This window comes from Hemitrygon akajei, chromosome 6, assembly GCF_048418815.1.
Source record: "Hemitrygon akajei chromosome 6, sHemAka1.3, whole genome shotgun sequence".
NCBI lineage: Eukaryota > Metazoa > Chordata > Chondrichthyes > Myliobatiformes > Dasyatidae > Hemitrygon > Hemitrygon akajei.
Genome location: NC_133129.1, coordinates 133,570,140 through 133,592,193, shown reverse-complemented (window position 1 = coordinate 133,592,193; position 22,054 = coordinate 133,570,140). Strand labels below are relative to the sequence as shown.

The window sequence follows — 22,054 nt, the reverse complement described above, 5'->3', positions numbered from 1 at the left end:
TCTGTCAGTATCCTGGGACAGAGGTGAGCTTTCTTGATGCTCTACAGGAAATAAAAGTGCTGTTGTGCCTTTTGGTTCAGGATGGAGGAGTTTAGGGACCAGGTGAGATCCTCGGAAATGTGGACACCAAAGAATTTGAAGCTTGATACACTCTCCTCTACAACTCCGTTGATGTTGATGGGGACATAAGTGTGGCTCCTAGTATGCCTGAAGTCCGCAATGATCTCCTTGGTCTTCTGGGTGTTGAGGGCCAGGTTGTTGTCGGCACACCATGCGGCCAGCTGCTCGACCTCATCCCTGTAGGCTGTCTCTAAGGCCAACCACTGTGGTGTTGTCTGCGAACTTGATTATGGAGTATACAGGAACGCAGTCATAGGTGAAAAGGGAGTTCAGAAGAGGACTTGTGCCTTTAAGGTTGCCATTTCTGTGCCCAGGTTACAAGAGGGTCTTAAACTTTAACCACTATTTTTCTGGAAACTGGTAGGGGACAACAAGGCTAAGCTGGCTTGCTTAGTGAGATCTTGTGTCTTAATTCAAAATTTTCAAGTTACTCAGCAGCAAGAACAAATTGGTGAGAACTGATTTGATTTTAGGATATGTTTTTTGTTCCTGTCTGATTAGTTCCTGACCTCCCTTTGTTGCCTTTATACAAGTGATGGACAACCAGAGGCTTCCGGTCTTCAGTTCTTCAAGCAATCTGTGGCTCTGGAAATATCTAATCTGGTTTGCAATGGCTATGGTAGAGCTCTTTGATCACATTCAGAGATTTAACAGTTATTAAAATCAATGATCAAAATGGTGATTTAGGAAATGGGTTCTCTTTCCTCATTGCACACTGTATCTAATTTCTATTGTGTGAATAGCCAGTGTTCTAACTACACCATCAGATTAGAAACTGCATCTCATTCTGGAGCTTTGTTTAAATAGTAGTCCATTAAGCATACTAGAACTTAAGTTGCTCAAGTGCCTGGTGAGTTAACTTGACAAAATTAATTGGGTGGGGTGTGAGAAAATCCAGGTTTATTCCTTTCCCAGAGTTAAAAAACTGCATAAGGATTTGGGAGTTGTAAGATGAACTGTTGGTGGTTATGTATATCATTTGAATAATAAGGTCCGAATAAAATGTAGTCATTGGGGTCAGACAGTAGTGAAATTGCATCTAAACTTAGTTTATAAAGTATCTTAAGTATTCATTTTGTGGTAATTGATGATAAACTTAGTTTTTAAGGCCTTTTACTAATGTTTCTTTTCAAAATTAAGGTCAACTGTGGTACACGGATCAATGAGCTGTTTACTGAGAAGCTGTATATTATTGGGATCGCTGCTGTCATCGTTGCAGTTATCATGGTACGACTGGATTGTGATTGCAGATACTACAGGGATTTAATAGCACACTGGTTATTGGGAGGCTGAGAAAGCAGAGGCAAAATTATCATTTATAGTCTTTTCCTTGATTTCCAGTGTGTCTTCTGTAAAGTTTGTACACATAATTTTGTAATTATAATGGCTTCAGAATACAAGTTCTTAGCAATTATTCTTAATGGAAGATGTAGCATGTGCTGGTGAATACACTATTGATACTGTCTTTGCACTTAAAATGTGACCAAAATATCAAGCAGGTGGTTCAAACATAATCAGAATTCTTGGCCATACCAATGTTTGGATACAACAGGCCAGTGGCTGGATTTGTGCTAATGGGCTCATGTGAGAGAATGAGACCTTACTGTCATTATCAGCAGCTGACTACTGGAGATGGAATTGTAGCTCTGGGTTGGCCATTCAGAGTGAATGCAAGTATCTATAGTTGAAAGTGGAGGAAGCTGGAGAAGGGATTTCATTACTGTTTGTATGACAGCTCAAGGTGGTTGGACCTTAATAGCCTCAGATCTTGGTGTATAAATGGCTGTGAAGTGCCTCTCGGCCCCAGCCTGCTTGAATTAAATGCAAAACCAAGATCTCCGCCACCACACCCAGAATATTTGTCATGGAAGTAACTTCAATCCTGATCCAATTCCCATACGTGCACTTGAACTTGGAATATAGAACATTACAGCACAGTACAGGCTCTTCAGCTTACTGTTGTGCCAGCCTTTTAATCTACTCTAAAATCAATCTATCCCTTCCCTCCTACATTGTCCTCCATTCTTTCACCATCCACGTGCCTATCCAATAGTGTCTTAATTGTCCCTAATGCATCTGCCTTGACCAACAACCCTGCCAGGGACTTCCATGCATCTATCACTTTCTGTGTAAAGAACTTGCCTGTGATGTTTCCCCTGTACTTTCCTCCAATCACCTTAAAACGACACCTGCTTGTATTAACCATTCCCACCATGGGGGGGGGGGGAGCCCTTTGGCTGTCCACTCCACCTATGCCCGTTGTCATCTTGCACACCTCTATCAAGTCACCTCGCATCATCCGCCACTCCAAAGAGAAAAGCCCTAGGGTGCTCAACCTATCCACGTAGGATGTACTCTCTAATCCAGACTGCATCCTGCATCCTCTAAAGCTTCGCGGGGTGGTTATCAGGAAACTAGGAGCTTGAAACAAAAGTGTTAAGTGATCCCAGCAAGAATAGAAGAGCTTCTTTAATGCCAGATCAAGTGGTGTTGCAGTTTGTCACTATTTTATTGTTGGGCTTCTGATGACTGACCTTGATTTGAAACTAGTCTTGCATCATTATACTTTTTGTTTTAAGCAATTGATTTTTCTTGATTTCAGATCCTGGAGATGATTTTCAGCATGGTACTGTGCTGTGGAATCCGAAACAACTCTGTGTACTAGAAAGCCTCCTCGGGCTGCCACCTCACAGGACTGCCAGTGAGCGCTGCAAACAGAAAAGCTTTGTAGTGGAATATCATTAAAATGCCCAAACTAATCCTATTCTGTGATTGTTGCCACTTGTTATGCTCAGTTTAAAAATATATATATATATATTATAAAATGGTGGTTTCATATTATAAAAAACTATATGTAATATATAAAATGTTTTAATATTATGAAACCATCTCTCCAGGCATTGACAGTTCTCCCCTGGTGCAAATTGAAGCTTGTGCTGGAGAATCTCGTGCGCATGTAACAACTGATATGTACCCATCAGATCTCCAGCCATCACATCACATCCTCCATCAGTCAGTGCTTCAGAGCTGCAGCAAAGTCACAAATTTGAAATGGGGTGTTAAGGAAAAAAAAAGCTGAGCCCTCAGTGTGCTGCTGGGGGGTGGGGGGGTGGGGGGCTTAGTGCTCGTATTAATCTGAAGCCTTGGGAGTGTATATGTGTGTGTATGTCTTTTTAAAAATAGTCTAAATTGAGTTTCAGGTAACTGCACCAGCTGTGAACTGTCTTGTGCCCAAAGTTTGTATTCAGCTTGTGCAAACTTTCTGAGGGATTGTACTGATTCAAAGTTTCGTTTCTTCCCATTTGTACTGCGGGTACCTTAAAGTATACATGTATAATATAGGCAGTGCAGTGAGTAACTTATAATGATGGGGGCTGGTCACAGTAATTGGCCGGTTGTTTGCTTGTTTCCTGTTTCCAGGTAAATATAGTCCAAATGAGCGACAAAGAATCTGGGCTGTGCCCCTCACCCCCAACCCCACCCAAAGCTCAACTCCTCTGCTTCTGCTGAATTTTAAAGTCTTGTGTATTGATGTAAACTAAAAGATTCTTCTGCCTGTATTTTCAGGTGATTATTTTTGTTTTTTATATTGGAATTTCACATACCTTGGGATCTTTATGCTTGAAGCCCAACCAATGTTGTTTGACATCTTCGGCCTAAAGACCTGCATTATTAACCAGTATTTTGAGAAATTGCTTGTGTATAATCTCCAATGCTTGGCTTCCAGATTTTTGCTGCTTTTTTTTAAAATCTTGCATTTTACCATTTAAAATGATGTCAACCATGTCATTCTAACAGTCTTAAAGGAACCATAACAAGCAAACCTGAACACAGTAATTCCAAGTCCGTTTCCTCATTCTGACTGCTTAAGCATGGAATTGATGGTGCTACATGGGCACTGAGCTGTGGCTTCTGTCGGAGTTTGTGTTGGGACAGAATCTGGAACCATTCTCTCTTAAAGCTTCTCTATTATGTGCCTAGAACATCAAACATTTCTTCCTGCCAGGGCTTCCTACAAGTTGACAAAGCAGTGCCTTTGTCTCTGTATCAAAGCCGGTTGCGGTTTCCCTCCATTAACCGAATAGGTAGGAGGTTGAGGAAGCATGGAAGCTGAGATCCAGTGAGTCCATTTGCTACCCTAGGGAAACCGCAACCACAATGCATTTAGCAGCTGCCTCCTGCATTCAGAAGGAAGGTGATTGATTATTGATCAGTCAACCGACAGCATCTGTAATGATTTTCTCTAGACCTCTCCTTACAAGTTGTGGGGTCTGGATCTGAGGAACAGCCACTGCCTTCTCCTGCATCTTCCATTCATGTAAAACGTGTACAATTTACTTGTTAAGAATTAGGTACATTTTGTTCATTGTTAATGCTTTGTATCTGAAGTCCGCTTCAGAGTGTACTTGTCGGAGATGAGGTTGCCCACAGAATGCAATGAGTGCTAACTGGTGTTTAAAAAGGGATGGTTTGGGAGATGATTGATAACCCTAGGTTTATTTGTGTAGCTAACTGTAGAGATGGTTGGCTGCGAAGACCTATTGCCACCCACAGTTTCCAATGAAGTGCCCATTTATTTTTGTCAAGCTACCTTTCTATCACAGAGATGTTTAGAAGGGCTGTGCTGTTTTGATTATAATGTCTAGAATTGACTGAACCTTTATATACATTGGATTATATATACATTTGATTATATTACATGCAATGTGTCCCATATTTTTAGCATGTCTGCATCCAAAGGGTTTGTATACAATGTGCCTGTTCTGTGAATACATAACAATAAAGATCACTTCCTTTAACACAGCTTTGACTTCAGTATGTTTGTACTTTGATCTACAAAGTTGAATAGAAGGCTGTTGCAAATTCTGGACAAGCTGAGAGGAAGAGGTTGCATTCTTCCACATCTCCACCCCCAGTACCGATATTGAATGGTGTTCATACCTGTTCTGTGTGTGCTGCCTCAAATGTAACATTTGTTCATTCCCATCTTGCATTAAGTGCAAGTCCAAGTTCACTGCTAGTTTGAGTACTGTTGTACCCAGAGTAGGAATGTTATGTAGATTCTTTGTAACAATTAAAAATGTTTTATCAGTGGGATCAAGGCATGTACATCTTGAGATGAGAGTTATAGCTAATGTGCTAGATATCCTCCTTTAGGTTAACTGAAGATCCTAAAACATGGGAAGAATGCAGAGGCTTTGGAGAAGATTCAGAAGTGGTTTATTTGGATACTGCCTGGATTGAAGGGTGTGGCCGTGTGGAGAGACAGCATAAGCTTGCATTATTTCCTCCAGAGTGTCAAAAGGCTGAGCAGAGCTTTTAAAACTTGAGGCCAGTGACGCATAGTGGATGCAATATAGTAGTGCCATTCAGTGGCTTTTAGGTTGGCACATGGATTTTCGGGGAATGGGTCATGTGCAGTCCGGAGGGATTAGTTTAGCACCAGATGTTGTGGGATGCTGTATGTTCCACAGAAAATTGTGATCTGCTATACAAAGCAGGTTGTTCTTGTGATCCTAAATAGTTAATGCTGAAAAGAGCTGATACATTACTGGCTGAAGCTACTGTTAACTTGCATAGATTGAACTTAAATGCATAATGATAACTTGCATGCTATCCATGAGTGAAGAGCCCTGATGAAGTGTCTCGGCCCGAACCGTCGACTGTTCACTCTTTTTCCATAGATGCTGCTTGGCCTGCTGAGTTCCTCCAGCATTTTGTGTGTGTGAGTGGAAGTTCTGTTGAGCAGCTAATATAAATGTGCTGCAGGTGACTATGAAATAAGTTTATTGAAGACAGAGCCCTGGTTGTACTGACAAAATCAAGTGGTTAGAACTGGCAGTCAAGAATTTGATTACCAGTGTGCTGGGGGGAAATGTGCAGAGATTCAAATGCTGGAAGTCTGATTTTAAAAAGTGGAGTAAGGTGCAGCTGGTTAGGCAGTACCTGCACATATTGTCATCTCAGTTTTACTGAGTGGAGGGCATGGGGGTTTCTGTACAGGCAGAGGTGATAACAAAATGGCATAATTTACAAGCTGATGTCTATTTTCAGTACTTCCCTACAAAGTGTTCTTAAACATGGATTACATTTGAAGATAAAGCATCAGTTATATTTATATTTAATCTGCATGTAACTATCTAGTCAGTAAAATGCTGTTTTTGAAGTTGTATTTGACCAAGGAGCAAGTCCAGTCTTTCTAGCTGCACTGAGCGGTTACTAAGATTTAGTAATGCATACTATGTCCTTTTCTGCAGTGATCATAAACAGTAAAAAAAAAAGTACAAATTTTGATAATGATTTAGTACAAACCAAACAGCTGTTTAAATGCTTCTCACTACTCTGGGCCTGAGTTGCATTCATGATGATTTAAGAGGTGGGGGAAATAATCCCAAGAGTATGGAACCCCCTATCCCACCAGCTCCACGTAACGATGCACAGAGGGTTAGGTAAGGGCGGTAAAGAAAACACATTCATGGCAGACACTAAAGCAAAGAGAGCATTTTTAAAAAAAAAACAAATCCAGAGATGCTTTAAAATCATTGAGAATACCTGAAAAGAATCGGTTACTGAGAATCAAAAAATTAACCTGTGGGGAAATGCATGAAGCTCTTGCAGAAAGAAAGTAAAGCAAAATTGATCGTGGCCACTTCTGTGGCAGGAGTTCATCACTTTATTTTGTAATTGTGCTGGTAGGTACCTAGAAAATTATCCTTTGAAAGTTATCTGTCCACAATTAAAATGACTCGCCTATGAAAATTCAGCAATGATTAAAATTCAATAGACAAATGCTGAACAGTTAATAGTAACTAACAACATAGTACATTGCAGAGTTCTAACCTGAGCACCAAACATGATTTTTAGCTAACAATTGATTTGGTCTATGTTTGCATTCTGTTAGCTAAGAATCCCCAATACAGAAGTTTAAACTATTATACTCTTTCTATAAATCCACAATTTGAAAGGGCACAACTGGTATACATGATTATGGCATCTCCAAACAAGGTGCAGCAAATCATCTGACATTCTCTTAATAGTTTACAATTTTCAGTCATTGGAATGCATTCCTTCATTAGACAACGGATGCGTTCAAATAAATATTCATTTTGTTTCAATGCAAACAAAAATCTGTTTTAACTAGGCAGAATTCCAGCCTTTATAAACACTTGTGATGGAACAGGAATCCAATCAGAGTATGTGATCATATAGATTGAACAGATAAATGAACGTCAGATGGAAATTGATAAAATTAATAGTAATGTTTCTCAATTTAAGATTCAAAAATGTGTAGATTTAATCAATAAATTAACTGTTGAGTGATAAAATTCATATAACAAGCTTTACAACTCCTTAATGATTAAGAATAGTTTACTGTTATGTACTGAGTACCCACAGTCAAATATCTTCTTCAGAAACAAGGCAATAGAAATCTGTTCTTGTTCCATAATTTCGAGATCCCAGATCTGCAATATCTACTTCATCTCTATCTGTATTTTCACAAGGAAATTCCGTGCTGAGGTTTGCCTTTGGTATACTGGGAAGGGCTGATACAGGTGGAGGTGGCCCTTTGTAAATTGGACTCCGCACTCCTAGGATAAAATGATATAAACAAACTGTCACTTAAGAACATACTCATAATTGGAGGGAAACTTCAAACATCCAAACGTAATCAAACTCACTGTTATGGACGTACTCTTAATTGAAGAGAAATTCCAAACATCCAAACTGATACATATAAGATTATAGGATTTATAAACAAAAGTCAGGCAAACTATTTAATGAAGGAGTAAAGTTATAGAATACCTTTAGAAATTAAAGCTATATCCTCTTGTGTTTGAAATTTCTACCCTGAGATATCTGTGAACATAGCACAGGAACAGACCCTAATTACACTAGTAATTAAATGCCTAAACTAAACTAAAGCCTTCTGACTCTGTCCATATCTCAGTTTTGAAAACATCAAGTCTTCCCTCAGCCTCAAGTTTCAGAGAAGCTGATTTTTGCCTGCCCTCTTATACCCAACACTCATCCAGACAGTATAACAATTGCTTCTGCACCCGCGCCAATGCCTTCACTACACACTTCAAAGCCACAAAATGTGAAAAATAACAAGCCCCACAGCAACAATTCCTATTTGTCATCAGGAGAGTAAAGTTTGATTCTGCGAAACTAGATCACTTCTAGCCATACTTTCATTACCTTGCATAGATGTTGATCTAGAGTTGTGGTGCAGGCCGGGAGAGGGGACAACCAGATGGAAAGGAATGGGCAAGATGGAACCAGCTAGAGCTACAGTCAAAGAGGGAGACAAAATCGGAAATCTAGATTGCAAAACTAAATGAACAAAGAATGGGGGAGTAACAAATAGTTGAGTTGGAGGAAAGAAAATAAGTACATTGCAGACCCGAATTAACAGAACATTGGAACCAGAACAGCAGCTTGAATGTACTCTGGAAATGAGCTACTATCTATGCTTTAGAAAACGAATGCCCATTTCCAGCTACAAAAGCAAGCTTTCAATGCCCAGCTTCATTCATCAGTGAGAATATATAGAGTACAGAAAGTAACAGTGCCAATGCCCTGCTGCATTTAGTTATGGTAATTACAGATAAACTCCTGATACCCATATCACAAAGTCAATTTCTTATGTGCTAATATCTTTACAATTTTGAATGCTTGGTAAAAAGAACTTGATACTATACAACCTAATTGTACTCAAATTATTAAGTTTAATTACATTTCAAAAATAAAAATTGGAAGGCAACTAATATTCAATTTCTAAACAGTGATACTTGAGTCTTTTAGAAAAGTTGGAATACTTATAAAAACAGAAAACAATTCAATTTATAATTTCAAATAGACATAAACTGCTTAATAGATGCAAAAGACCAATAAGAATTGTTATGATGACAATGAATGGGAGATGAACATGTACAAAACAATGGTAAATATTAGAGAAACAAAGAGCAAATGGTGAGTAGAAAAGATGGGATGTTTTTCTCACACACAGATCTTGTGCTATCCTGCCCACTAAATTCTCAGTCTCTTTCACTCCATTCACCTCTCATCATGAATCTAATTACCATGTCAAAATCACTAACCACTGCTTGAATGGATACAGGTGCACTTTATTTATAAATTAACTATTTAAATATTCCTTACATACATCAGCTTCCACTGCTAAACCAAATCTGTACACTTTTTTTTAAAGGAGAAGACGAATTAATTCTGTTTTCCCCACGTCCTATTTCCTGTCCTCTACATCTTCATTCATTTTAAAAAAAGTTGCCAAGTTCCACATTCTATAATGTCCCATTTGTAAATACCTTGTTATTCTACACAGTCCATTGCAAATTAAATATTGACACATTTGTGCTTTAAAGTCTTTCACAATCTGGATTCACCTTTGACTCAGTGAGTCCAACATCCTGTCCACCAACAAGAGAAAATCTGCAGAAACACAAGGTGATAGCTGAAATCTGAAGGGAGAGGGATGAAGTTAAGAGCTGGGAAGTTGATTGGTGTAAGAGATTCAGGGTTGGAGAAGGGCAGTCTGACAGGTGGGGTAGAAGGCCATGGAAGAAAGAAAAGGGGGAGGAGTATCAGAGGGAGGCGATGGGTGGGCAAGGAGATAAGGTGAGAGAGAAAAGGATGGGGAATGGTGGTCCATTACTGGAAGTTTGAGAAATTGATGTTCATGCCATCGGGTTGGAGGGTACCCAGGATAAGGTGTATCCTGTTCACCAAGATACTTTTGTTCCTCAAACTTGTGCATTCTCTTTATCTTCTGTCTGTCATTATAGAGCTGAAAGTACAGCAACTAAAGCCCAGGAGTTGAAAAGTTCTCTTCATCCCCTATGTATTTCTATTTCTTGCCTCCTTTGAAACCTCCAAATTCAAAGATCATGATTTTTGGTAACGTAGCCTAATACCTCTTAACAGGCTTTTAAATTCAACATAATCACTTGATTTTATCATCTTGTACCCTATTCAACAAACCATTTGATAGGTATTCTCTCATTTTAAATTATGCACTCACCCAGGTCTCCTTCAGGGTCAGTGTCAGCTCTGCAGTCCAGGTAATCTGGATTGAGGATCAGCATAGGGTCCTTATCATCCTGGAGTCGAGTCTGAGGATCAGCCATGGTATTTCGCTGAGGTATGTTCTGAGGTAAAAGCAATCGTAACTCTTTCCAGAATTCAGAGGAGGGGGTCTGTTAAAGAAGCAATTCAAGGATATTTGGTAAGAATCGGACCTAAATTCAGATCTTCCAGGCTTTCCTGTCATATTGTATATGTTCAGATACACAATGCCTTGGAATTCATACCCTCCATAGCTTTGAATCTGCTGAATCAAGAAAAGAATCAAATACCCCAGTTGAGAATCCATTTCCTCATTAAAGAAGTTTCACCAGGATCACAAATTATTTTTTTTTAAAACATTGAAATGAGGAAGCTCAGACTGCATGAAGCAGATCAAATTACTGCTTACCTTTGGACATTTTTGATATACTGAATTGTTTCACCCACTCTTGTGTCAACCTGGCCCATCCATCTTTGCTCAATGGGAAGTAATTAAACCACATGTTCTGACAACCAGTTTATATGCTTTTTCCCCACTTACACTCTTTCACCTTGTGATTTACTCAGATCCATTTCTTATCAGGGTACATACACATTGCAAACATTTATGAGAGAGGATTTAACGGCCAATTAGCCTGCTAGGTCCTGAGGTCATAAAAGTGCTGTTAAGGGTTTCAGCTGCTGTAGAAGCCATATATCAAAATCTAGTATTGGAAACCTGGAGCTCTTTGAGCATAATGCTTTGATTAGTGGTTTAAAAAAAGATGTATTATTGCAGGTCTGCAGTTTTACTCAGACTCAATGAAATTGGCAGATTTTTGTCTGAACAAAATGAATTTCTGTATCAGAGCTTCCTGGTCAGTCATTAGTATTTTATTGAACTTCAGATGCTTACTTAATTTAAATTCCCCAGCTGTTTCTATGACACTTGAACATTACTCACAGATTGTTAGGTATGAGTCTGAATTACTAGTGCAGTAATTAAACTGAACTTGTGTAGTGAGACTGTCATGAAAGACAGGCAGATAAATGATGAGGCAAAATTGCAATCAGTGGGATGATTTGCAGTGTAAAAGGGGGACAAAATCGAGAAGGATGATGGAAACCGGACTGAGTGGTGTTATATTTGAATACACACTATGGAATAAAGTAGATGATCTTGTAGCTTAGAAATTGGCAGGTATGATGTGGGCATTACTGAGTCACAGATGAAAGATGATTATAGTTGGGAGCTTAACATCTAGGGATACACATTGCATCAAAAGGACTGGCAAGTAAGCAGAGGGGGTGGTGTGGCTTTGTTGCTTTAAAAAAGAAATCAAATCCTTAGAAAGAAGTCACAAAGAATCGGAAGATGTAGAATCCTTGTGGGTAGAATTAAGAAACTGCAAGGCTAAAAAGATCCTGTTGGGATTTGTACAGGACTCCAAACAGTAGCCAGGATGTGGGCTTCGAATTACAATGAGAGATAGAAAATGTCTGTTGAAAGGGCAATGTTACGATAGTCATTGGAGATTTCAATATGCAGGTCTGGCTGTCTGTCTAGGTACCATATCCGATGCAGACATTGGTGACCATGGTTTCCCATATAGATTTATCCCTTGTTCTTTGGTTGACTTCCATTTCCTCGATGTGTAGCCACCTGGCTAGGCTTTTGATGTACATAAACCGAGGTCTTCCTCTAGGTTTGCTCCCCTCAATCTTTCAAGAGAGTGAGTTTTTCTAGTTCATCTTTCCACATGATGTGCCCTTGGAATCTGAGTTATCTTTCTCTTATTGTTGGTACGAGTGATCTGACTGCTTGGGCTCTTCTGAGAACATCTTCATTTGATGTGTATGTGGTCCATGATATTTCTAACATTCTCTTATAGAACCATAATTCAGCTGCTTCTAGTCTCTCTTCCACTGCTGGGGAATGGTCCAGCATTCACTTCCATAAGTCAGGATAGAATAAATGTAGCACTACAGTATTCTGTTATTAGCGTACATGCTCATCTTTCTGTCTGTTAATATCGTCTTCATTTTCTAGAAAGCTTCTTTCGCCATTGCTATTCTGTATTTGATATCTGTGTCGCACCTGCCAAGATATCTGAGTTTGCTGACTTGTTTGGTGTTTGTATTTCCGATCTTGATTGCACATTGTGGGATGTTTGTCTTTCTGGAGATGACCATGCTTTCTATCTTCTTGATGTTGATTGAGAGGCCTCTACGATTACTTTCAGCTGCCACTATAGTGAGTAGTTCTTGAAGTTTTGTTTCTGAGTCAGCTATCAGTATGATGTCATCAGCGTATCTGATATTATTTATATTATGGCCTCCAATTGTGAGTACTTTGATACTTCACAAGATATTTTCACTATTCAGGTTAAATAAGTCGGGTGAAAAGACACAACCTTGCCTGACTCCTCTCATGGTATTCACATACTCAATCACTTCTCCTGTTCTGATGGATGCTGTCTGGCCGAGTGTAAGTTTCTTAAGAAAAGTATGTATTTCCCATCTATGTCAAGATCTTGAAGCATTTCCAGGAGATCTTGGTGCCTGACAGTGTCAAAAGCTTTTGTACAGTTGATGAAACATAGGTAGATGTCTTTTTATACCTGGATGGCTCATTCACAGATCATCCATAGCATGAAAATTGCATTTCTGGTTCCAGTGTTTTCCACAAAGCAACATTGTTCTTTACTGATTTCTGGTTTTATACAGCGTCTTGCTCTCATCATGATTACTCTGAGAATAATTTTTGCCACGTGGCTCATCAGGCTTATTGTACGATGTAACTCACATTCTGTTGCTCCCTCTTTCTTTGGAAGTGTGATGAACACTTAAATCATAAGTGATGTACAAAACACTTAAGTAAATAATTTACTTAAATCATCAGGTATCTCCCCATGATCATAGATTTCATTTGCTATTTCTGTTATTTTCTCTATTCAAAAATCTTCTAAGAACAGTTATTTCAACAGCAAGGTTCAATCGTTAGTATTAATATTGAAGTAGTAAAATGGATTCAATACTGGCTGGATGGGAGATGCCAGAGAGTAGTGGTGGATAACTGTTTGTCAGGTTGGAGGCCGGTGACTAGTGGTGTGCCTTAGGGATCTGTACTGGGTCCAATGTTGTTTGTCATATACTAGATGATGGGGTGGTAAATTGAATTAGTAAGTATGCAGATGATACTAAGATAGGTGGCGTTGTGGATAATGAAGTAGGTTTTCAAAGCTTGTAGAGAGATTTAGGCCAGTTAGAGTGGGCTGAAAGATGGCAGATGGAGTTTAATGCTAGAATGATAGAAACATAGAAAATAGGTGCAGGAGTAGGCCATTCGGCCCTTCGAGCCTGCACCGCCATTCAGTATGATCATGGCTGATCATCCAACTCAGAACTCTGTACCTGCTTTCTCTCCATACCCCCTGATCCCTTTAGCCACAAGGGATCCATGATAAGTGTGAGGTGCTACATTTTGGTAGGAATAATCAAAATAGGACATACATGGTAAATGGTAGGGCATTGAGGAATGCAGTAGAACAGAGTGATCTAGGAATAAAGGTGCATAGTTCCCTGAAGGTGGAATCTCATGTGGATAGGGTGGTGAAGAAATCTTTTGATATGCTGGCCTTCATAAATCAGAGCATTGAGTATAGGAGTTGGGATGTAATGTTTCATTTCATTTTTCAATCTTTTTTATTGATTTTCAAATAAAGAATATACAAATACAAATCGAAAGAGGAGTTTAACAAGTAGATAATATAAAAGACATATAAACAGCAATATTAAAGACAAAAAGCATATAATTTCAAACTCAAATAGGTAATATATTATGCTGTTATATATACAATGGTCAGAGAGAAATTACAACTCCTCATAGCAATCATAAAAAAAATTGGAAATTTTATTGATAGAGAAAGAAAAACCCCACTAACTAAACCAAAACAAAAAAGACAAAGAAATAAAAAGAAAGATTGGGCAGTCCAAATGAGGATAAACTTAAAAAAGAAACAGAGAAAAAAAAACACATCCTTCCAGTCATCTCCAAACCTTCATGGACAAGGAAAAATAAATAAATAAATAAAGATAAATTAAATCATGGAAAATATTGAATAAAGGGTCACCAGACTTGTTCAAAATCGAAAGATGTATCAAATGTCCGGCTTCTAATTTTCTCCAAGCTTAAACATGACATAATGGAAGAGAGCCAATAGAAAACAGTGGGCGAGTTAGATTCTTTCTAATGTAGCAAAATAGCTCTCCTAGCCAGTAAAGTTGAAAAAGCTATCACATGTTGGGCGGAGGCAGACACTTTGCTTGCTTCCTCTGGGAAAATCCCAAAAATTGCTGTAAGTGGATTAGGTTGAACATCCATATCTATAACTTCAGATAATATTCCAAACACATCCCTCCAAAAATTATTTAAACTTACACATGACCAAAACATATGGGTTAGAGTAGCCACTTCTGCATTACATCTATCACAAATAGGGCATATATTAGGAAAAATATGCACCAATTTATCTTTGGACATATCTGTGTACTATCTTAAACTGAATTAAAATATGGCGGGCGCAGATAGATAAATTATTAACTAAATAATACATTTTACTCCATTGGTTATCTGAGAGTGAATGTTGAAGTTCTACTTCCCAGGAGCGTTGAACCCTATCATTAGGCGATGTGCGAGCATTCATTAACTGTTTATAAATGATAGCTATTAATCGTTTTTGAAAAGGTTTAAACTGAAAAATAACATAAGCCAAATTTGAAGAGCAGATCAAGCGGTAATTTGGTAAAAAATCATGTAAGAAATTCCTAACCTGTAAATACCTGAAAAAATGTGTATTGGAGATATCATATTTATCCATTAACTGTGAAAAAGACATTAAACAGTCTTGTAAAAACAAATCTAAAAAAGTTTTTATTCTCTTAATTTTCCATGTTAGAAAAGCCTTATCCAAAGTTGATGGTTTAAAAAAGAAATTAGAATAAATATTACTAGAAAGTAAAAAATCATTTAATTCAAAAAATCTATGAAATTGAAACCAAATTTTTAAAGTATGTTTAACAATAGGGTTAAGAGCTTGTTTACCTATTCTGGAGAACAAAAAGGGAAGAGGAGCTCCTAATAAAGAAGCTAACGAAAACCCCATTACTGAATTTTCCTCCAGCTGTAACCATGAAGGGCGATCTTGATCGTCTGTATCATAAATCCAAAAAGTAATATAGCGAATATTAATTGCCCAATAATAAAATCTAAAGTTTGGTAAAGCCAGTCCTCCATCTTTTTTTGATTTTTGCAATAAAAGTTTATTCACTCTAGAGCTTTTATTATTCCAAACATAAGACAAAATCAGCGAGTCTATTTTATCAAAAAATGTTTTTGGAACAAAAGAGGGAACTGCTTGAAATATATATAAAAATTTCGATAGAATAACCATTTTTATAGCATTTATTCAACCTATCAATGACATCGACATAGGTGACCATTTGGAAAGCGCCTGTTGAGTATATTCAACTAAAGGGAAGAAATTATACCTATATAGGTCTTTAAAATTTTTTGTAATTTTGATACCAAGGTAAGTAAAATGGTTTTTGGCAATATTAAAAGGTATTTGATCATAATAATCAAAATAATTATTAATAGGAAATAATTCACTTTTATGTAAATTAAGCTTATATCCAGAAAAAGTACCAAATTCCATAAATATAAATAACATAGAAGGAATAGATTTCTTAGGATTTGAAATGTAAACTAATAAATCATCCATGTATAATGAAACTTTATGTAATTTATCTCTTCTCCTAATACCCTGCACAGAATTAGAATCCCTAAAAGCAATAGCAAGTGGTTCTAAAGCCAAATTAAATAATAAAGGTCTAAGGGGACAGCCCTGACGGGTACCACTATATAATCTAAAGTAAGGAGACTTTTGATTATTAGTTCAAACCGCAGCTACCGGGGCATGATAAATCAATTTAATCCAGGAAATAAATCCTGGACCAAAATTGAACCTCTTCAAAACCTGAAATAGATAAGGCCACTCCACCCTATCAAAGGCTTTCTCTGCATCCAAAGATACAATACATTCAAATTCTTTGGTTGAGGGGGAATAAATGATATTTAATAATCTTCAAATATTAAAATGTGAGTACCTATTTTTAATAAATCCTGTTTGATTGTTCGAGATAACATTAGGCAAGATACTCTCAAGCCTATTTGCTAGAATCTTAGAGAGAGTTTTAAAATCTACATTCAGTAAAGAAATAGGTCTATAGGATACACATTCCAGTGGGTCTTTCCTTTTTTTGGAATCAATGAAATTAGTGCTTCATAAAAAGTTTTAGGAAGGTTCCCAGAAGATGTAGAATCAGTAAACGTTTGATGAAGATGTGGTATAAGCGTTTCGTGAAAGGTCTTACAAAATTCTACCGTATAACCATCAGGTCCCGGAGCTTTACCTAACTGCATAGAGGATATAGCCTTGGCTATCTCCTCTTGTTTAATAGGTGCATCTAACATATCAGCATCTTGAATCGAAATTTGAGGTATGTTTAACCTTTGCAAAAATCTATTCATAGTGATATTACTATCAGAGAATTCAGATTTATAAAGATTAGAATAAAAGTCCATAAATATCTTATTAATTTCATAAGGATCTAAAGTTTCTGTTCAATCTGGTCGGCGAATTTTTAAAACCTGTTTTCTGACCATCCCAGCCTTTAACTGACCCGCTAAAAGTTTAGCAGATTTTCCCCCATGTATATAAAATAAACTTTTAGATTTAAAAATTTGCTGTTCAATGGGAAAGGTCAGAAGTAAATCATACTGTGATTGAAGTTCGACCCTTTCTTTATATAGGTCTTCAGTAGGTTTAACTAAATACGCTTTATCTATCTGTTTAATTTTATTAATAAGCACTGACAATTCCGCTTTAGTTTTCTTTCTCAAGGCTGCTGAATGAGATTATATGTCCCCTAAGAAAAGATTTCAAGGTGTCCCATATAACCAGATTTGACATTCCTTCGGTTGTATTAAATTCAAAAAATATAGAAATTTGCTCCTTAATAAAATTAACAAAAGCTGGATCCTGTAACAAAACGGGGTTCAATCTCCACTGAGAGATTTTCAAAAATCTATCCGGGAGCTTAAGGGTTAACTTTAAAGGCGCGTGATCTGAAAGCGCAATGATGTCATACGCACATCCAACAACGGAGTTTAACAGACGTGTATCTAAAAAAAAGTAATCAATTCGGGAATATTTGTCATGGACGTGTGAAAAAAAGGAGAAATCTTTATCATTGGGGTGTTTATATCTCCAAATATCGACAGGGCCATATTCTAATAAAAAAGTTAATACAAGCTGCCGCTTTATTAGGAAGTGACGGATTGGTTGATGACCTGTCAATCGCCGGATTTAAACAACAATTAAAGTCACCACCCATAATCAGTTTATATTCATTGAGATTCGGTAACTCTGAAAAAAGTTTCTTAAAACAAATCAGAATTATCTACATTAGGCGCATATACATGAATAAAGTATCTATCTATCAGAGCTACCTTTTGCTCGCATAATAAACCAGTAATTAAATATCTTCCAATCAAATCAGTGGTAGTATTAAGGTGTACAAAAGGGGTTTTGGGACTAAGAAATATAGAAACGCCTCTTGTTTTACTACCCGACAGTGAGTGAAAAAGAGGCCCTTCCCAAAAGCGAAAAAATCTATCCCCATCCTGTTTTCGTATATGATTTTCTTGCGCAAAAATATCAGCATTAAGTGTTTTTAATTTCTTAAAAATCTTTTTACGCTTAATGGGATGATTGACACCGTTCCAATTCCATATTATATTAATTTTATTAACATCCATGTTTAAAATTGAGTTTAATATTACATAAAAGAAATGTTACGCAAGTACAGATTAAACCAAAGGCGCAAGTACAACCAGAAGGAGTGACGCATTTACGAAAGAGAAATCCATCAAAAGAACTGCCCAATCAAGAAAAAAACCTACTCCAATAGACCCCTCCCCCCGCCCAGTAGATAGAAAGGAAGGAACCAATAGGCTGGTCCCATGCTAACTAATTACCTTTGAGCTACTTTAGCTGATTCTAAGATGGGCGTTGTTAATTATGTTTTTATTAATGTTAGACACAACGTTATAGTAGTTGAATTCTGTTTGTGCCTTTTATTATGGCTATTTTCCGTGGGATTTTTGCTTTTTATATATATATATGGAGCTGCAAGTTGGAGAACAGGGTAAAATGTAATGTTAAAATTGTACAAGGCATTGGTGAGGCCAAATTTGGAGTATTGTGTACAGTTCAGGAAAGATGTCAACAAATTAGAGAGAGCGTACAGAGGAGATTTACTAGAATGTTACCTGGGTTTCAGCACCTAAGTTACAAGTTAGTTCTTTATTCTTTGGAGCATAGAAGGTTGAGGGGGGACTTGATAGAGGTATTTAAAATTATGAGGGGGATAGATAGAGTTGATGTGGATAGGCTTTTTCCATTGAGAGTAGGGGAGATTCAAACAAGAGGACATGAGTTGAGAGTTAAGGGGCAAAAGTTTAGGGGTAACATGAGGGGGAACTTCTTTACTCAGAGTGGTAGCTGTGTGGAACGAGCTTCCAGTAGAAGTGGTACAGGCAGGTTTGATTTTGTCATTGAAAAAAAATTGGATAGGTATATGGACAGGAAAGGAATGGAGGGTTATGGACTGAGTGCAGGTAGGTGGGACTAGGTGAGAGTAAGTGTTCAGCACAGACTAGAAGGGCCGAGATGGCCTGTTTCTGTGTTATAATTGTTATATGGTTGTCTGGACCAGTTGCTCTGTTATGATTTGTTTTATTTATGGCTGCTCGAATTTCTGATTTTAGAATGTTAGGACAGAATGTATAAAAGAACATTTTGAAGACCAAAGACGAGAAAAACCGAACATCAAGAAGAATCCTGAAGGACCTAACATTCTAAAATCAGAGATTCGAGCAGTCATAAATAAAACAACATGCAGGTAGATTGGAAAGATCAGGTTAGTGCTGGATCGTAAGAGAGAGAACTTGTAGAATACCTACAAGATGGCTTCTTAGAGCAACTTGCGGTTGAGCCCACTAGGGATTCAGCTATTCTGGATTGAGTCTTGTGTAATGAACTGGATCTAATTAGGGAGCTCAAGGTAATGGAACCCTTAGGAAGCAGCAATCATAATTTGACAGAATTCACCCTATAATTTGAGAGGGAGAAGTTGAAATCAGATGTATCAGTATTACAGTGGAGTAAAGGGAATTACAGAGGCATGGGAGAGGAGCTGGCCAGAGTTGATTGGAAGGAAATACTAGCAGGAAGACAGCAAAGCAGCAATAGTTGGAGTTTCTGGGAGCAATTCAGAAGACACAGGATAGATAAATCCCAAAGAAGTAGTAGTAAAGGCGGGATGATGCAGCCGTGCCTGACAAGGGAAGTCAAAGCCAAAATAAAAGCAAAAGAGTGGGCATATAGTAAAGAAGGATCAGTGGGAAGTTAGAGGATTGGTAAACTTTTAAAAATCCAACAGAAGACAAATAAAAAAGCTCTCGGGCAAAAGATGAAATATAAAGGCAAGCAAATTCAAAAGATATACCCAAGTGTTTGCAGAGGAAAAAAGAGCTGAGAGTAGACAATGGACCGCTGGAAAATGATGCTGGTAGTAATGGGGGACAAGGAAATGGTGGACGAACTGAATGAGTATTTTGCATCAGTCTTCAATGTGAAAGACACCAGCAGTATGCCTGAAGTCCAAGAGTGTCAGGGAGCAGAAGTGAGTGTTGTTGCTATTACTAGGGAGAAGATGTTTGTGAAACTGAAAGGTCTGAATGTAGATAAGTCACCTGGACCAGAAGGACTACAGCCCAGAGCTCTGAAAGATGTGGCTGAAGAGATTGTGAAGGCATGGGTAATGATCTTTCAAGAATCACTAGATTCTGGAATGCTCCGGAGGACTGGAAAATTGCAAATGTTACTCCACTCATCATGAAGGGTGGAAGGCAAAAAGAAAGAACTTACCAGCCAGTTAGCCTGGTCTGAGTGGTTGGGAAGATGTTGGAGTTGATTGTTAAGGATGTGGTTTTGGGGTACATGGAGGCACATGACAAAGTAGGCCGTAGCCAGCATGGTTTCCCCAAGGAAAAATCTTGCCTGACAAATCTGTTAGAATTCTTTGAAGAAATAACAAGCAGGATAGACAAAGGAGAATCAGTGGATGTTGTGTACTTGGGATTTCAGAAGGCTTTTGACAAGATGCTGCACATGAGGCTGCTTAATAGGATAAGAGCCCATGGTATTACAGGAAAGATACTAGCATGGAAAGAGCATTGGGGAATTGGCAGGAGGCAAGAAGTGGGAATAAATGGAACCCTTGCTTGGCTGTTGGTGATTAGTGGTCTTTTCACAGGGGTCAATGATAGGACCATTTCTTTTTACAGGTATGTCAATGATGGAATTGATTGCAGACAATACAAAGAGAGATGGAGGGCAGCTGGTGTTGAGGAATCAAAGAGTCTGCAGAAAGACGAGGACAGATTAGGAGAATAGGCAAAGAAGTGGCAAATGGAATACAGTTTTTGGAACTGTATGGCCATGCACTTTGGTAGAAGGAATAAAAGTATATACTATTTTCTAAACGGGGAGAAAATTCAAAACTCTGAGGTGCAAAGGGACTTGGGAGTCCTAATGCAAGGTTCACTAATTAGCAGGTTGTCGGTGGTCAGGAAGGCAAATGCAATGTTAGCATTCATTTTGAGAGGACTGGAATATAAAAGCAAGGATGTAATGCTGAGGCTTTATAAAGCCACATTTGGAGTAGTGTGTGCAGTTTTTGGTCCCTTATTTAAGAAAGGGTGTGCTGACATTGGAGAGTGTTTAGAGGAGATTCACGAGAATGATTCTGGCATTGAAAGGATATTGTATGAGGAGTAATTCATGGCTCTGGGCCTTTACCCACTGGAATTTAGTAAAATGAGGGGGTATCTCATCGAATGTTGAAAGGCCTAGGTAGTGTGGATGTGGAGAGAATGTTTCCATGGTGAGTGAGTTTAGGACCGGGGGCAAAGCCTCAGAATACAGGGATATCCATTTTGAATGGGGATGTGGAGGAATTTCTTTGGCTAGAGTGTGGTGAATCTGTGGAATTTGTTTCAACAACTGGCTGTGGAGGTCAAGTCTTTATGTATATTTAAGGCAGAGGTTGGTAGATTCGTCATTGGCCAGGGCATGAAGGGATACAGGGAGAAGGCAGGAGATTGGGGCTGAGGGGAAAATTGGATCAGCCAATTAATATCTTATGCTCCTATGTCTTTTGGTCTTATAATTGCATCAATATATTGGGCCTAGGGTAGGTTACTGAGTTCCTTTATACAAATGAACAATGCAAAGCCCTGCTTCTGTCTGTTCCCCAGTCGGATCACTGGGTGTATTTAAACTGGTGGTTGACAGGTTCTCAATTAGTCAGTGAAGAAAGATTAGGGGTAGAAGGCAGGAAAATGGGGTTGAGGGGGGAAATGGTTCAGCCTTGATAAAGTGGCGGTGCGGACTCATTGGGCCAAATGACCTAATTCTGCTCCTACGCCTTGTGGTCTAAACATTCCAATGACAAGTTTTAATTTGATCTGTCGTAATGATACTAAGCTCTGGATCTGCATGTTCTCACCATTTAGTGAACCTTGAGGAAAGTTTGCACCTCATCTTCATGCTTGCTTCAGAATGCCCATTGAATGAGGGCTGGTTCACTAGTGAAGGGACAGGTCATGCAGAATGAAACTTCCTACAGCGTTGGCTCCCATTTCCCCATTCTTTTTCAGTGTCATCTCATCATGAAATGCAAT

The 22,054-nt window shown here is 38.2% G+C and overlaps 2 protein-coding genes across 3 annotated transcripts in view; one reads left to right on the top strand and one right to left on the bottom strand.

The window, feature by feature from the left end:
- The window catches only part of LOC140729491 (CD81 antigen-like), a 92,120-nt gene extending 87,197 nt beyond the window's left edge, over positions 1-4,923 (top strand). Inside the window, exons 7-8 of the mRNA XM_073049278.1 lie at positions 1,261-1,347; positions 2,723-4,923. Coding sequence (XP_072905379.1) covers positions 1,261-1,347; positions 2,723-2,785 — 150 coding nt within the window. The 3' untranslated portion in view covers positions 2,786-4,923. The remainder of the gene's footprint in view (positions 1-1,260; positions 1,348-2,722) is intronic.
- A 1,833-nt stretch (positions 4,924-6,756) lies between these two features.
- The window catches only part of sigirr (single immunoglobulin and toll-interleukin 1 receptor (TIR) domain), a 46,625-nt gene continuing 31,327 nt past the window's right edge, over positions 6,757-22,054 (bottom strand). Inside the window, exons 8-10 of one of the 2 annotated variants that reach the window (XM_073049276.1) lie at positions 10,160-10,334; positions 8,320-8,409; positions 6,757-7,709 (exon numbers count right to left, since the gene is read on the bottom strand). In XM_073049276.1, coding sequence (XP_072905377.1) covers positions 7,516-7,709; positions 8,320-8,409; positions 10,160-10,334 — 459 coding nt within the window. In that variant the 3' untranslated portion in view covers positions 6,757-7,515. The remainder of the gene's footprint in view (positions 7,710-8,319; positions 8,410-10,159; positions 10,335-22,054) is intronic. The other variant, XM_073049277.1, reaches the window with a different exon arrangement.